General features: G+C 39.1%; 1 protein-coding gene across 4 annotated transcripts; it reads right to left on the bottom strand.

Annotated features, from left to right (window-relative positions):
- Positions 1-199: 199 nt before the first annotated feature.
- Positions 200-16,322, bottom strand: clockb (clock circadian regulator b). 4 transcript variants are annotated; one of them, XM_067497262.1, is made up of 24 exons: positions 16,181-16,322; positions 13,808-13,862; positions 13,564-13,721; positions 12,548-12,636; positions 11,646-11,705; positions 11,272-11,420; positions 10,704-10,795; positions 10,342-10,431; positions 9,980-10,100; positions 9,359-9,472; positions 8,923-9,041; positions 8,717-8,799; positions 8,464-8,570; positions 8,218-8,365; positions 7,963-8,038; positions 7,434-7,578; positions 7,144-7,247; positions 6,762-6,899; positions 5,919-6,077; positions 5,257-5,454; positions 4,669-4,862; positions 4,372-4,516; positions 3,807-3,941; positions 200-3,535 (listed from the first exon to the last, which is right to left on the bottom strand). In XM_067497262.1, the coding sequence occupies exons 4-24, from the start codon at positions 12,562-12,564 to the stop codon at positions 3,206-3,208; spliced, it is 2,724 nt and encodes a 907-aa protein (XP_067353363.1). In that variant the 5' UTR covers positions 12,565-12,636; positions 13,564-13,721; positions 13,808-13,862; positions 16,181-16,322; the 3' UTR covers positions 200-3,205. The 4 variants fall into 4 exon arrangements, with proteins under 4 accessions (XP_067353363.1, XP_067353366.1, XP_067353364.1 ...); XM_067497265.1 differs by having other exon boundaries at positions 6,768-6,899; XM_067497263.1 differs by lacking the exon at positions 16,181-16,322 and adding an exon at positions 15,774-15,980.
- Between the last annotated feature and the right edge of the window lie 1,171 nt (positions 16,323-17,493).

The following is a 17,493-nucleotide window of genomic DNA, read 5'->3' as shown; positions in this document are numbered from 1 at the left end:
ATTTGGCATGTGGGAATCAGCAAGACGTTTACTGTAGATATTGTAAACAATATTGATATTGAAAATGTCATTGAAAATCCACCCAACACTTATTGAAATTGTTCTGTTTGGACTGGACGGACATTGCCATCACAAGGGACATACCCATTGTGTCACTAATAACAGATCAGAGAACAACAGATTTGCAGAAGACATGAGGTAATATTTGCAACTGTTTTTATTTTCAAATTGACCAAGAAGGGAGAGGGTGGATTATAATAATAGCAAACATTTTGCTTCAAAATATTGATTATTATTACATTAGACTTTGGGGTAGATAAAGGAGCACAGTTCAAGAGCAGTAGATGGGATTAACATACATACAGTATGGGTAAGCATAGCACCATTTTACACTGAATACTGGTGTTCTTAGTTTGGTGTATTGTGTACAGTATTATAATAGAAGTAGGACTCTTCAGAACCAAACTGTGTTGTGGAAAGGTATGTGTCTGTGTGTGTGTGTGTGGGGGGGGGGGGAGGGGGGGGGGGGGGTTCGTGGGCTGCTGACTTGTCAATGGAAAACCATTTTAAATATCCTACACGTCAACTTTGAACAGCTTATAAAACTTTTTTTTTTTTACAACCAGACATTGTCATAGGATTGTTGCAAAAGCACAAACATAAAAGTTTGTGATTGTGAAACATCCTGATCTTCTCTTACAATGCAACATCTGTAAATAAGATTGTACTTCAGATATTTTTTTTCCCACACCCCTCATTTTCCTTCATCACAAAGGCTGTCAAATACGCTCCATAATCAACATTTACAACATCCATTAGTCTCTTATAACACCTTTACATTCTTTGGGCTGGGTATCAGTGACACAAACTATCAACATTTCAACATTACCCTTTTAGAGTGATGTCTTAAACACAAACTAATCTACACAGGATCTATACCTGCTATGTGATGGGTGGAAGACCTTGGTCAAACAGTAAGACCCTCAATATAAAATCTTTCAACTATTTCTTTGTTTTTGGACAAAATCATGATGAGAATTTGCCCTTCTATGTATCACACAGTGCTATTCAAAATTAAATTGCATCTCTGAGGGTTAGTATTTAAGATTGGTCTGATGTGAAGTTATTGTTGTAAGTGCTAAGCAGTGTGCCACTGTAAATCCAAAACAGCACCTATCTTCTTTATCACCTGACAGGTGACCAGTGCTGTGAATTGCCAAACATCCATTGTCACACATCTGTTTCTATATTAAAATATAATGGATTACAGTGACAGTTAACATGCATACAAACTCTTTTTCACGCAAACATGTATTCAAGTTGAGCTATCCCACATACAGGCTTGCAGAATACTGAGCCCAACCTAGGAGGAAGTTTCTTGAATATCACAATTATTCTTTATACTGCAACGCAAGAACTGATTGGCTATCGCCAGGGGGAAGCAATATTGACCCCCAAGTGATACAAGAAGTAGGATAAAGAAGAGGAGACACTATATTCTCTCTCTCTCTCTCTCTCTCACACACACACACACACACACACACACAAACTTTACTACTACACTCGGCAACAAAACAACACATTCTAAATGCTCCTTTGCCAACTATTATACTTTTTCCTATCCAAGGCGTTTCTGTTTGATATGGCTTTCAACTGTAGATCATAGGCTGAGAACAAATCCATAACAAAGGACCTGGGCCCAGTACTAGTTTTAACTGCTGTTTAAGAACTGAGAGACAAGTGAACTAAACTGCATGAGGGTTTCTGAGGCTTAGGAAGACAAGGAAGGATGAAGCATGGATGATACAGAATACCATGAGAGAGAGGTTTAACTGTACAATGAGGTCAGTCCATTTTACTTGGGGTTAACACCAAAAAAGTTTTCTCTCTTAATTCTGTTACACCCAGAAATCTGAATCAAATTTGATTCAGTCACTACACCCTTTATGTTTCTTCCTATGGCCATTGCAGCATCACTGCCTAATCCTTCCTGGTCTGGTTCCAGACTGAGGCAGAAGCTAAACTTTCCACATACCTGAGAATACAAGTACCATCCAGCAACTTCCAATCCTTACTAAGTCAATTATTGTAAGACACAAGGGGCGACACACTCACACGCAAACACACACTCATGCACACAAAGATTGTTTTCTCAAAACACACACTAGCTCACAGAATCACACCACAGATTACAAACATGTCTCGACAGTGATTTACTGTACACAACCACATCAAGTGAGGATATACTGTTTCTTACGTATAGGGCTCTCTGTTAAAAAATAATCCCTACTATTTACACACGCATTAACTTTTTTAGGGGTAATATCTTGTTGGAAAATATATGCGCCTTTGAGTCTGATCAAAAAAAAAAAAAAAAACAAAATCTATGTTATTGGCACTTGGATTTACTAAACCCGTTATTCATACAGTGATCATCCTGCATACTGCTAATTCAGTTAAACTGTAATCTAGTTTCCTGCCAAACATAATTTGTAATAACAAAGTTAAAAAGAGCCATTTTTGTCTCAGAGACACAGTGTTTAAAACACAAACTTCCACAAAAACAAAAAACAACAACCCAAGCCCAACCCTTTTTAAACAAACCAACAGTACTTTAAAGCCTTTAAAGCCTTATTCTGGAGAACAGAGATGGAAAAGAGAAGAGGGTCTGAGGGAACACGTCCTTCTTTGAACAGAAATCACATGAACAAAGTAAAAATTCAATTTTTAAAAGCGACTAATAAAAGCTTACACAGTTATTCTTTTCATGCAATCATATAAAATACTACATTTCATTTTCCTGTTAGGCTATATTGGATATTTACAAGTTTTTTTTTATCTTACAGTAAATCTGTACATGGTCAATCCACTTTGACACACCTTCAAAAAATGTCTGTCGTTACCGTGGCGCTGAGGCATTTTCTGGATTTTTGTGAGGTTTCCACTGAGATAAGAGCTGCCTCACAACTCTGCCTCCGGTGTGGGAAAAGGGGATTTTAATCCATCCTGTTGCCATGGTGACAATCCTAGATGGAGTTCTTTGAGAACTCACTGGTTTTGCTTTCCTATGGTTTATTTCTTTTAGCTGCAGAAAGGAAGGGCCACAACTTGAGGGAAAAGGGAGTTGGTGACAGCCACATGACCAAAACAAATGTCCGCAGTGTAGTTAGTCTGGTTTCTGACTTAACGTGATTTCCTCCAGACTTCACTGTGGTTTGCTGCTAAGACTGTCAGTCCTGTGCGATGACGGGGCTTTCTGTTGTTTCTGGGGATGTGGTTTCAGTTGCTGCTGGTGTCTCTGGTGGTGAGATTGTTGCTGCTGCTGCTGCTGTTGTTGCCTTTGCTGCTGCTGCTGTTGCCTTTGCTGCTGTTGTTGCTGCTGCTGCTGTTGCCTTTGCTGCTGCTGTTGCTGCTGTATTTGCTGCTGTGCTTGTTGTTGGTGTGTTGCCTGGGTGAACGTGCCCGATTGTTGGAGTGGAAAAGCTGCTTGCAGAATCAACTGAGTCGACTGGTTACTATGGAGAAGACGAGTGCCCTGCCAGAAAAATAGTGTAAGAATATAAAAAAATATAGGAATGATCCCTTTTAATAGATATAGTTTAACTTAAATAATACCCGCAATGTCCTCTCTGCAAGTCCATGAACAACATTAACTTTGAATGATGCTCCAGACAGTAAAGAGTTATTATTTCACATCTTATTTCAATCACAGATCTTTTTAACTAAATAATAAAACATGCATAACATGATGCCTAACTTTAAAGTACTTATTTAAATCAGTGATATCTGCTGCCCTCTATTGATACCTGCAAAAATTGCTGTTGTTGCTGCTGTCCCTGCTGGCCACTCTGAGCCACTACAGATGTCTGGTTTTGGCCATCGGGCTGACCTTGAGGTGCTTGAGCCGGTTGCAGGGTCAAGGTCTGGGTCTGCCCTCCTTGCTGAAATGACATGTAGGTTAAAACAGAATTTATAAGGGTCTAGCCATAGAAGTAAAAAGAAAAAGTATTTGTTTGGAATATTGTATACCACCTAATAATTGGAGATATATCCTTTCCATTAGGATTAACATTAGCATCACTTCAAAGAATTCTTTAATGATTGAACCATTTTTGATTTATGTTTTACTACTAATATCAACATGTATTCCAAGACCTCAAGAGTAAACGTGAAGAGAAAACAAGCCAATGTTCCCCACTAATAACAAGCTTTAAAAGGCATGTTTTGTTTATTTAACAGTCTATCAGAACTGATCAGCTGGCTGAGTGGTGATGTGTTTCCACATGACTAGAGCAGTAAACTAAATTAATTAGAATATATAAAGAAGTGTTTTGATTAATTTCTCTATGAGTCATTCAGCTTTGTATTTACCTGTTGCCCACCAAAAGGGTTGTATGCAGTGACCACCTGTCCCATAAACATGGGCACCTGTCCCATGGAACTGGGCACCATGACTGCGCCACATGCCATTGGTGCTGTCACAAGCTTGGTCACCAGCTGCTGACCTGCTGGGAACCTGGAGAAGGTAAAATTAAGAAAATGAAGATTGAAAAATTATTCATGAATAATAATATTTAAATTTAGCTTAACAGCTAGGTTTCAAATGAAAGGTCTGGTGGCTGAGGGGCAGTATTCTCCGAGTATCAGGCCTGAATTTTGTTTTCTTACCGGATCTGTCGATCCTGTGTGAAAGTAGCCACGGCTGTGCCCTGCTGTGTGTTGGTCTGCGGCAGGGTGCTGCTGATCTGTAGCACATTAGGCTGCCCTGTCTGGGAAATCATCATGGTGTTGTATAGTGGAGCAGAAACAGAGCCCTGAGTCTGGGGCTGACCCTGCTGAGTTTGTTGGGGTTGACGCTGGGGCTGGAGAAAAGGAGAAACATGCAAAGAACACCAAGAAAAAAAAGAAAAAAAAAGAAAGTAGATTACATTACTTTTGAATTTCACCTTTGAATATTCTATGAATGATTAAATGCTCAAACAGTATTCCCTGTGGCTTCTTCTGGACATCTGAGTGGGAAGTACAACTTAAAACTGTGCATTTTGTTTCTCCACATAATTGTGACTCACAAATGTCAGAAATTAGCACATGATTGGTGTTTTCAGAGTATGCAAAAGTGAATATATAACCTCAGATTTTAAAAGAACTCTTTTCTTTTTACTTACATATTGGAATTACAATTACATGTCATGCAAAATGCAGCCAGGAAATTTAGAACTTATGCAAATGTTCACACTTGTCTCCTGGGTTTCCCACCTGTGTGAGAGCGTTGGTGGACTGTAGGTTCTGCTGAGGTGGAGGAGCCTGCTGCTGGATGGTAAGTTGCTGTGTGCCTGAATGTACAGGGTTAATTGTTGTTTGCTGGACCTGACTGGTAAGCGCAGTTGTTTGTTGGACTGACCCCACCTGAGGGAGCTGTACGTTCATCGCTCCACCCTGCTGCTGCAGAACCATCTGTTAGGATAGAAAAAACAAAACTATGTGTCTATATTTAACATAATAAAAGACTGAGAGTAGGTGCTTTTATGTGGTACATATGCAGTTAGTGAATCACTGTCTTTTATGGCACTTTTCTCTGAATAGAAGAAAAAATATACATAATGCATGATTCTACTCTTGATCTAGGTCAGGCAAAGCCAGGTGCAGCATAACAGGAAAAGACAAAGTGTGATGTACTGACAGATATAAAAAAAGAAGAGGGACTGCATGGTAGTTTGGTTCAATAAAATGCCAAATTTTAAAAACTTAAACTTGTTGTTTTTTTAAGACTATGCAAGAACATCACTATGCAATTAAGCTGTTTTTAAAATAAAGGGAGAAGCAAAATAAAAGATACCTATTTGTACATAAATGTTACATATGACAATCTAAAATCCTACTGCCTTGACAGGTATTATATGTGCGTGTCTACAGCTAACCTGTATGCCCTGTCCTTGGACTCTCTGCAGCTGCTCTTGGATGTGTCTTAGCTCCTCCTGCTGCCGCTGGATATTGGCCTGGATCATTCTGGTCCTCTGCTCCAGCTGCTCCTTTAGGTGCTGCATGGCATTCACCTGCGCTGAAAACTCCATCACAGGCTGTGGGGGAAGAGAAAAAAAACAATTCATTCAATTCATTTTTTCTTGATATTGTGATTAACAGCCTGGGATTGTTTTAGAGGCTACAGAGGTGTCCCTGCTGGCTTCATATAAACCTGTAGAGGACCTGATTGAGATAGAGAGCAAAGCCTTTTCTAGACCAGCAAAAGAAGACATTACTATCAAAATGAAACAATGACTTAATTATCTAGAGCAGTTTTTGTTGTACTGAACATGCCGGGCATAGCAGCAATGACACAAGGTAACACTACAAATTTCTTACAGCATTTAAAAAAGCACCATCAGCTGGATCAAAACGCAGACTTAATTTAATGGTGGTTATTCTGAAAGCTGAGAGGGGTCCTGGTGGATCAGTGGTAGAGAATTGTGTTGTGATGCAAAGGGCTGCAGGTTTGAACCCCACCCCACCAGATGTGGCCCTACCCCAGCCCCATGTCCAGATAAAATGGGAGGGTTGCTGCAGTAAGGGCATCCGGTGGAAAAACTCATGCCAAATCAACGTGATGAACACGTTCTGCTGCGGCAACCCCTGAAGGTAAATAAGGTACTAAAATAATCTATTGTTAAATTTGCTACAATTTAATTTTTTTGTCACCTTGCTAATTAATTGACTCACTAACACTTAAGAATGAAATGACCCAACTATAGTGCCACCACTGTCACCTGTACATTTGTTTGTAACTGCTGTGGTTGTTGCTGTTGCTGTTGTTGTTGTTGTTGCTGTTGTTGTTGTTGCTGCTGTTGCTGTTGAGATATCATGCCTGGAGTCACACTCTGGGCTGTGGTCTGAGAGCTAATAGACTGCAAATATACAAAAAATCAAGAAAACTGTATAAATAAAAACAAATACCTTAAGTCTGATTTCCTTTAATGCTAATCTATTATAAAACAACATTATGTAAATTAATGTCCATTTCTATTTGTCTTCCTTATGGTCACATAAATCAGTTTACGTTAACCAGAATGTTATTGCTTACAATAAAAGTTTTGTTTCTCTTGCTCATTTAGGTTTGCTATGTGAAAACCACAAATCATCCAGTCTCACCTGGCTGCTGATGGACGAACGACGTTTTGGTGTCATGTCCATGGTTGAAGCCAGTGCCTGCCGAGGAGGTGTGGCCGTGTCCATATGTAGCTTTGAGGCTGTTGCTGCAGAGAGAGAATAACTGATGAGGAGCTGACAATATAACCATTAACTTACTGCAGGGCTTTGTCTTGCCACTAATCTCAATAATGTGTCACTGACTCTTCCGTGAAGTATAGGTCAGGGTATATGATTATTATTAAATATGTGGGTGCCACTGTCTGTGTTTGTACGCATGTTTGTGCCCTTACAAGTGCAAGTGTTATCAGAGACATGTGATGAGGACTTGCGGGAACTCCGTGAGGAGGTTGATGGTGTTCGGCTGTGGTCAAATCGCTCCAGAGCCTCCTTGAGGCTGGATGTATTCAGCTGTGACTCTGACCCCGAGTCCTGACTCTAAAAGGGAAAAGCAGGTGGAATGTTGGATAAATGAATAAAGGATATTTAAAAAAAAAAAACTGATGTCATGTCAAGACACATTAAATACGCTGCATGTGGTCTAGCCTGATATCGGACCAAAACATGCTAATAAGTAGATGGTAGATCAACATCTTAAAATAGTAAAAAAATAACAAGTATGACAGGATTAAAGTAAGTCTGTCCTGGTGTGGTAGTTGAATCACTAACAAACAAAAAATAGCTAACAAAGAATAGCTTTTGACTGCTTCTTGTATGAGACAGTTTATTAGAAACGAGTTTTTGCCTTTTACATAGTATAATCCTAATGAATCTGAATGACAGAAATGAACACCATGAACATGCCTTGTATTAGTTTCTTACCTTATCCACAGTTACCTCTGGGTTAGACTCCTCAATGCCCAGCTCTCTGCGCTGTTCCGCCCTTACCTCTGCATAGCTGAATTTTAGAAGTAAAAAAAAAGATGAGGTTAGAGACAGTTAAGAAGGTAGTGTACATGCAAAATGTGAAGACAATTTAGCACTGTTTTGTCACCAGTGAATGAATTACTATAACAGACTCTTAACTACTGTATGGAAATGTCAGTGTCAAGATGAGCCAGTGTTCAGTCGCAGTACCTGACAACTGTGTGTGTGCAAACAATAAACTCAGGCCGAGAGTTCCACTGGTGATAGGTGATGTAGTAGTGTGTCTGTAGCCAGATCCACTGTTGACCTTTAGTCAGGAAACGATAGTAGCAAGATTTCCCTTTACCATACTGCATCACTGCACAGAGACAGAGGCAGATAAACACAGAGCGGTAAGAACCAGCAGGTCTTCAACAAAGAATTATTAAAAAACTGAGAGAAAATCTGAGCACTTACATTGTTCATGACACCTGGCTAGAGTTTCCAGGTCATCCACATGGTAATAGTCATACCCTGATGTTCCCAGAACCTCAAAAGGCAGGTAGCCTATAATTGGTGGAGCTCTAAATAGATAAAATTACATCACTATGAATAATGGTAATGAACAAAATAAAGGGTAGGCTTCGAAAGGTCTAGTAGCTCTATAGTGAAGTAAACTGGCAGCTTAAGGAGCAATGAAGAATTGTGCATGTTCCTGTGTTACGTGTACCTGTGGTCTAGGAAGAGGAACTTCCATTCTAAACTGTGCCTGGAGGTGAATTCTTCATTGGGCTCCTCCACTGTACACATCTCCTACAAATATAAAAAGAAAAACATCAACAAAATGATTGCAGAGAAGGTATGTTAAAATAGTAATAAAACAAAAGCTCACTGTGATTGTATGTGTATGTGTGAGCATGTGTTTCTGCAGTGTACCTTAATAAACTGAGGTTTGGCCAGCCGGACTGTGGCTACAAAGCACACCTGGTCATCAAACGCAGGCTGTAGTGAGCGCTGTAACACCCCTGCCAGACCATTTCTTGTCACGTTGGGAACTACAACACAAAGAACCAAATTAAGGAATATATTGTGCTGTTCCGTGTGGCTCCCTAGGTTGGGCATCAAATGAAACACAAAAGGTAGAGTAATAAGTAAAAATATTGGGTATTACCCAACTGATCATCTATCTACCTATAAGGAGCTTCACATTTGTTGTCTTGTACTGGTACACTTTCTAATAATGTGCATGTTGGATATGCAAAATAGCCAACATTGACACTGTCATTTGATTAATTTAGCTCATCTAGTAAGTATAGCAATTATACTGTTTAAATAACTAGAATTAAAAACCATTGCTTTTTAGGGGACCCACCATTGTTGAGTGACTTGAAATTCCCAATGAATTTAACATATTCATAGACAGGGGTTTCTTTAGGGTCAATGGCTCCTCGTAGTATATGGCAGCAAAACTCCATGTGATTCTTAGCTGGATGGACACACACACAAAAATACCAATTACTGATAAATACAAATGTTGTTTAGCTGGAAAAACACAGTGAAAAAGGCTTGGGCAAAAAAGAAAAAAACAAGACAGTATTTTTAGACTTTTATGTGTTGTAGCAGGAAGAATTAAGTATGGCTCTATGTTAGGCTGTTCCAGTTTGAGAAGATGGCTGAGGGCCATTATTTTAAATCCACTAAATTACTTCCCAATGAACAAAGGATGAACTGGACACATTTATACTATATGTACATATATACATATACTGTATTTACAATATAGTTGGTTTAGTTTGCCTTGTTTGTGTCCTATTTACTTTTGATGTAAAGGCCAACACAACAAACACATTTATATAAACTGAAAAATAAAATAAGGGCCCCAGCTATTAATCCAGATGATAGAAATAAATGCTACTCACAATACAGTACAATATTATTGAATAATGTTGAAACAAACAGGAAGTATCCTGTAAATTGACTGGGTGGTACTGACTCTTCAGATTATCAGAGCTAAGGCTCTCTTGGTCGGTGGGGTGTGTGGACAGAGCCTTGTACACATCCGAGTGTTCTCCAATAGGCAGGAAGTTCAAGAGGTTCTGGTCCACCAAGTCCGCCTAGTGAACACACACACATACATACATGAGAATACAAACACACAATTGAGGAGAATTCCAAACTCCATTCAGTACAGTCTTTTGACATAATTAATCCTACCCACACACACGCACATACGCGCACACACATGCACACACATGACCACGCACACACACACACAGAAATCCACCTAAATCTTGTTCTGCAACAATGTGGATGACTAATACACATATTGTTGACAAATGAAGGAGCATTACTCACTGGGAGGTGTTCTAATAATGAGGTGACACTCTCAGAGACGTAGAGGATGTTTCCATCAGTCATTATTGCTATAAAGAACCCATCTAGAGCCTGGCATGGGAAGACAAAGATGAACGAAGAGAAATGTTGGCAGCAAATAAGTAGGTAATAAAGAAGGCTTTTATGACTTTGGTACCAATCAGAGATTTAATATGTACTTCAAAAGAGAAAATACCTAAAATAAAAAAAACATATTTAAAACTATACAAATTAAATATAAATATACTTGAGGTGAATAAAAAAACACACAGGAGAAACGTGACAAACACATATATTGTTGCCTAATGTAACAGGATTACTGGACAGAATGTGAGATGTCTGACCTCCAGCATAAGCTGGGTGAACTCCTCGTTGCTAAGAAACGGAGGCTTCCAATCCTGCCTGATCTCACTTGACTCCGATTGAGCTGCAATCTCTGAGAAAACAAAACAATCAAAATTTAAAAAGACAAAATTAGGAAAAAGGGAAAGCAAATAAGGAAAACACAAGTAAGGAACTGGACATAACACAAAACCCAACAGAACATCGAAACAATAGCCCTCACAAAAAATGGAAGTTATTCTTGTTGTAAACATGGTAGAAAAACACATTTATACTTAAAGGATCAGAATTATACATGAGAGTTAAACAGAACACTAGATAACACAGTGCACCAGTGGTATGGTAGCTGATTATGTACAATAAACATAAGAGATAGGATTATAAGGAACCATGCACACTGATTAAATGCGTCAGCATAAAGTAATCTTAGTATTCAGGTGGTGTTCAATTAAGATTATGAGGGTATGTATTATGTCAATACAAAGTCAAAAGATAATTTTAGATAATTTTCATGAACAGAAGTTAATCTATAGTATTGTGCTACTGCTACTTCTGGTAGAAATCCCTTACCTTTGTGTTTACACAGGAAGTCAATGCTTTTCTGCAGGATGGTGGACTTGTCCATCTTCCTGGTGTTGCCCGGCAACATTGTGCCAAGTTCCTTGATGAGGACATTGAATTGGTCTCTCCGTTTCTTCTCTGATTTGTTACGGGACACGCTGTAATAAAAAAACAGTGATAAGATTTTTAAGATCAGATTGTAAGTATTTTGTAGTCATAGACATGTCATATGATCCTGCAGATATTGAAATTGAAACAGTATGTGCGCTGTGTATGGCTATTGACATAGTATTTCCTAAATTCTCAGGACCTCAATCTTTTCTCATATACAGCTACAAGTGGAGATCTGTACACAATTCTTTAAATATTATGCGATGTTTTACCGTTTTGCTTTGTCCTTTTCATCTTCTTCCATCAACTCATCAAAGATGCTACAATCATCCCTACATGAGATGAAAAAGTATTTACAGACATTTCCAAGTTTTTCCCAACTCACTTTGTGTTTTCTTGTATATGGATGCTGACATTTTGAAAGCAGACATGCATTGTTAATAATAGCTAATAATGGATGTTGGCTAATGAGAGGATTGCTAAATGCCAGCAGCAGGATTATTTTAGGTCACACAAAAATATGTGTCACACACACACAGAGAAAATGTTGTGCTTGCCAAGAAGGTGTGTGCTCACCTAAATGTCAATTAATAGAGGTCCATTAAAATATGTTATGTAAAATTGTTAAGCAATATTTAATAACAATATAATTAATTAAATTTCATGCCCGAAGGACAAAAAACTTCTGTGCTGAAAGGTAAACAATCTGAGATTTCATTGTTTCATGCTATTTAATAGTAATAATGATTATAATTCTTTTATATTTCTAATGTTATTATACCCATTGTATTCTGTTTTAATGACATATGTTAATTCCATCTATTTAGCACTGAAGTCATTGATAGAATATATAGTAGTAAACTAAGTTACACTGAGGTGTTTAGAATTTTCTGACCACAAAAAACAAACAAAGAAAAACTCAATGAAACTCAACGAAAAAAAATACAATGTAGTCCAGCAGAACACCAACTTTAACATTAACCTCAGTAACAAGCATAACATTGAATTTACACCATAATGTTTCAATTATGTCAACAAACTTTAACAATATGAATTTTGTGAAAAGCTAGAATTTACAGTAGGGCAGCTGTATTGAATTGCATTTGCGTGTACAAGTGTGTTAATGAAGTTACCACTTGGCGTGTTTAGTGTGTATGGGTGTTTTGCACCATACCCTATGCTTGATGTCATGGTGGCTGCTGATCAGGGCTGTGGCTGCATTGAATTGCTCTTTAGACGTGAGGTAGGCATTTGGAAGACCACCTGAAAGGACAGAAAAATGAGTTTCTTATTAGTTATAGCATGCACACACACAAGAAACATACATTTGACAAACATGTTATCTGATCTGGTCAAAATTCAGAGCGGGTCAAACCTAAAGAAAATGATATACAACAAGTATTGATTTATGTATTTGTACTTAGATATGCAATTATAATGTCTTGAGTATGTTTTTTAATAGTGTGTCAACTTCAATTGATTGCAATCAGCATGTCCAAATGGTTCAGATATCTTGAAAGCTAAAGCAGCTGTCTTTATTCTTTATTATATTATTTCTTTATTTAGTAACACTTTCAGTGGTAATGTAAGTTTGGATTTAAATCGTCGGTGATCAGTTTAAAAAGTATGTATATTTTTTGTCCTTTTGGCTTATCCCATGAGTCGCCTCAGCGGATCATTATCCGCATGTTGATTTGGCACAGTTTTTACACCAGATGCTCTTCCTGACGCAACCCTCCCTAATTTCTACCGGGCTTGGACAGGCACTGCACAGCTGGGGATGGGAATGGGCGGTTAGGGGTTCAGTGTCTTGCCCAGAGAAACTTCGACATATAGCCGGAACTGGGGATCGAACCACTGACCCTGTGGTCCATGGACTACTGCCTTACCAACCGATCTACAGCCGCCATCGATCAATAAAAAACAATATTATACACTAATTAACCAAAATATTACAGCATGGAGTTTTAATGTTGTGGTGAACACGAGTCCAAGCATGGGTAAAGTTGAATGCCAGGTACAATTGACATGGTGTATGGGTAGATGTAGAACAAGCCGTGTGCCAATGCTGACCCCTGCCCACTACAATATTAAAATAACCACTAGGTTGCTTTAATTATGTACCTGATTGGTGTATAACACACACAGCTTTATGTGTGTCTGTGTGATGCATGTATAGTAACTGCTTACCCCACTGTAGCTTATTTACTCTGTGGGTTAACGTTTTTCCTCAGGGGTCAGAAACAGGGTTTGGGGTCAAAGCCGACTCTGCAGTCAAAACTTGCTAGAAGTCACTGGGGTCACATGAGCACACCCGACCAAAGAAAAGACATAGTGCTTGACCAAACCTGTGGATGAAAACAAAGAGGCAAACTGGGGTCAGTATAGTAGCCCAGTTTTTAAAAGAAACAGGAGAAAAAATATTTTAACATACTTTATGGAATGTTTCTTTGCAGACAAAGCTTTTTCAGATGTAAGCCAGACTTCACCTGCAACACAAAAACCCAGACTTATTCACACTTGTAATACCATGCATGTGCAAACTTTTCCATAAATGCAAATTCTAGAGCCCAACAAAGAATCTGAGTATTGTTTATTGCTGCATGTTCAAAACAGGAAGTTATGACTGCAACCAAGAAATAAGATATTTAACATACTGCTTTATTAGTTAATTGTCAAAAAATGTCCAAGATGCCAACTTCCAATTTTTTTTTTGTCCATTCCAACTAATCAAAACATAAACAATATTCACAGTACTATAAGATTACATTAAATTCATAAATCCATTCATTATCTTAACCACTTATTCTGTCATTAAGCTGACCCCAGCTGGGTCCTCCCTAAACTAGTTGCCAGTTTATCTCATGGCTGATCCAAAGAGTTACTTTTTTTGTTTTTTACTATGGTTATTTTACTTTACTGTATGACATTTATTGTGGACAGCAAAGTAAGTATTTAATTGTGCAGGGAAACATGCTTTCTGTCTGTGCATATGACAATAAACACTTTGAATCTTGATCTTTGAATGCAACCATTTACACCTATGGGCAATTAAGAGTCCCCAGTTAACCTAACATGCATGTCTTTGGATTATGAGAGGAACCCAGAGTACCCACAAGAAACACATGCAATCATGGGGAGGCGAATGCAATTTTCACACAGAAGGGCCTTTGATGACTTTCCAGCTGTGAGAGAGTGACGCTAACATCTCCAACCCAGTGCTAAAAATGTCTCTTACTGAAATGTCTCTTACCATCAGTCGAAAACTCATATTAATATATTACCATCACATAAGATAATGAATAGTAACCAAACCAAAAAGCTGTAAGAATCCTTTATTGCACTACTTTATTACCACTTGCAAACTGGTACAGATTTATTCTTTATTAATAATTATCACTTCAAGCAGGGCACCAACAAACTATTATTTGGATTTTTGAAAAACCATTTGCTCCATATGTCAGACGGGCAGTTCAAAACCGAGAGATATTTTATTATTGTATCTGACAAAAAGCATCAAAGTGTGGCTAAGTGTGGCTTGAGTGGTTAAAGCCAATTTATCCTAACAAATGTATAACTAATTACTGAATTATCAGAGTAGGTGTAAATTCAGTAATTGTGTTGATCAGGTACTGGATTAATTGTTACCGCCCTACATTTCCGTAAGTGTTGGTGAACAGTTTGAAGCTACTGTTCCCAAACATGTCAAACAGTCCCAGACAGCAGCAGAGACAAACACTTAAATCTCACTGTTCCCCAATGAACCCCCTCATAGAGGACATTACTGCCAGATGGGACTGTAGGAAAGGAGTCTACAGTAGGTACAAGGTGTTATTATCACCTTGCTGGTGCGATACAATTGGGCATTTTGTTGAACCATCTCAGGGACCCCATGACAGTCACCACTGTGGTCTGACCTACAGTCCTGTATTCCTGATGGCAACTAAATGCAGCTTCATCGGGCGATTCTGCCCGCTGAACACCAAAGGCAACGAATGAACATCGGCATTAGCACCAAGGCCCAGCGGAGACAACAGTGGACCAAAGCAATCACAAACTGTTATATATTCATATACATAATCGAATATATATTTTAGTGCCACAGGTGTTTAGTTATACAACAGAAAGAGAAAATCCCATAACATTAACTGTTTTAGCTAGCTAACAGGCTAACTAAGCTTGCTACTGAAAACTGTCCATTTAGCGTTAACTCCGAGATTTCAGGCTCGTACTGTTCCCATTTCCTCCCGCTACCCTGACAATTACGGAAAGACACAAACAGGACAGGTAAAGTATTCCGCATTTGTGGAAACACAAACAGGAGGAGTATCAGTCTCTATCCTGGCAAAGATGTCACGCAACAACTGACACTGAAGACAAAATAATCTGTAAGAATGTACCGTTGGTCCGCAAAAACACCACGACAAAACTGAACGTCAACATCAGAGCCGAGCACAGTTCGACAGAAACAGAAATGTCGGTAGGGAAGAAATGTCCAAACCCAGCGATGGTGGAAACATTTTCGCGGCAGATGTACGTACACACACAAACACACACACACACAGAGTCCCTGAGAACAAACATGCGCACACGCTCGCCCACTCGTACACATAGACACTGGCTGCTCTGAATGTGGGTCACTGGGCCTTGCTCTCCCTCAAGCGTGCAGAAACAGTCCCGAAGCCTCCTCTGCAGTCCGACCGCTTCCGCACGCAAAAAAAAACACCCTTTACCGACCACATCAGCCGTGCTATTCCCCAATCTGCGACCACCGCTGGCTTTGGATATCTATTTAAAAAATCCTTACCCTCGGTAGTACTCGACAGCAGCCTCCGTGTTGTGCTTGCCTGAACGTTGCATCGAGGTGGTGGGGGCCAGGAGGACTCCGGGTTGGGGAAAAAAACAGGAGGCCTACTTCATGTTACGACGTACAGTCATGCGCAATGGCGACAGCACGGCGCACTGTTTGTACAGTACAGTAGCAGCAAGCGGAGAGGATCGCTCAGTGATCCACAGAGCAGATCACTCTCCGCGTCTTTCCGTGGACTTTCCAGCCAGACCAGTCCACAGCCTATGCTATGCAGGAGAATGAAAGCGCAAGATTGTTATTCTGCGCCCTTATTTGCAGATGGATTAATCTAAAGAGAGACTGACGGATACAGCCCAAATGAGTAGTTATTAAAACAGCTAATTCGTAGTTTATTCTCGTCTTGGCATTGGCCTATTTCATTTTATTTGGCACAATAAATATAAAGGCATTATTAAAATCACTGTTTTATTTGCAGCGAATGAACCGTGAATGTGACATTGGATAGTGGCCGGGAGGGTGCAGAGCATGGTAATGTGTGGCCCAGCCTGATGACCAGGGGTTTCCCCTTTTACTGTCACCCAATTACAAGCTGCACTGCCCGTAATATGAAACAATATGTCGAGATTCGTTTCAGTGCTAGTTATTACTTTAGAAAAACTTTAGATTATGGAATTACGTTAGTTCCACATTTGCTCTTACTAATCTTCTCATTTGCTATGGCATACGCAAAAGGCATCAATCAGAGAAAAGTATATATACGAGTAATGTAAACATTTTTGAAGTTTAATACCACAGTTATAATTAAGGTAGCATTACAATTAGCCTACAAAATAATGTAAGGGTTGCAGTAGATACGGGCCATAGCTATTTAGCAGTTTAGACTGTTCACTGTCTTTATGGATGACAGAATGTTACTTTTTTAGGACATAAGAACTATACAATTTGGTCCTATAATAAACCCATGAATTAGTATCCTCATTGTTGCTTCCTCAAAGCTCCTCTGACAAAATGTATCATATTCAGAAAAATGGCAGCCATAACTTAAGCTTGCCTTTGTAACCTATAGTATGAGTGCTCCACTACCTGCCCTCTTCTTACACATAATGGGACACAGTTCACTTCTCAGATTATCTCCCTGAGCTGACTGCATCATGATTGTTTTCACCTATGTCCTGCATTGTCCCAGACACCTGAAGAAAGCCTATGAGGGGGAGAATCATATAGTACAGTGTCATGACACCAGCATACTAAGTTTATTAATAACACTGGGAATAGTGCAAGCAATTCAGCATTGTGTGATTTATTAGTAG

Source organism: Channa argus, chromosome 3 (assembly GCF_033026475.1).
Source record: "Channa argus isolate prfri chromosome 3, Channa argus male v1.0, whole genome shotgun sequence".
In the NCBI taxonomy this organism is placed as follows: domain Eukaryota; kingdom Metazoa; phylum Chordata; class Actinopteri; order Anabantiformes; family Channidae; genus Channa; species Channa argus.
This window is presented reverse-complemented; position numbering and strand designations above follow the sequence as displayed.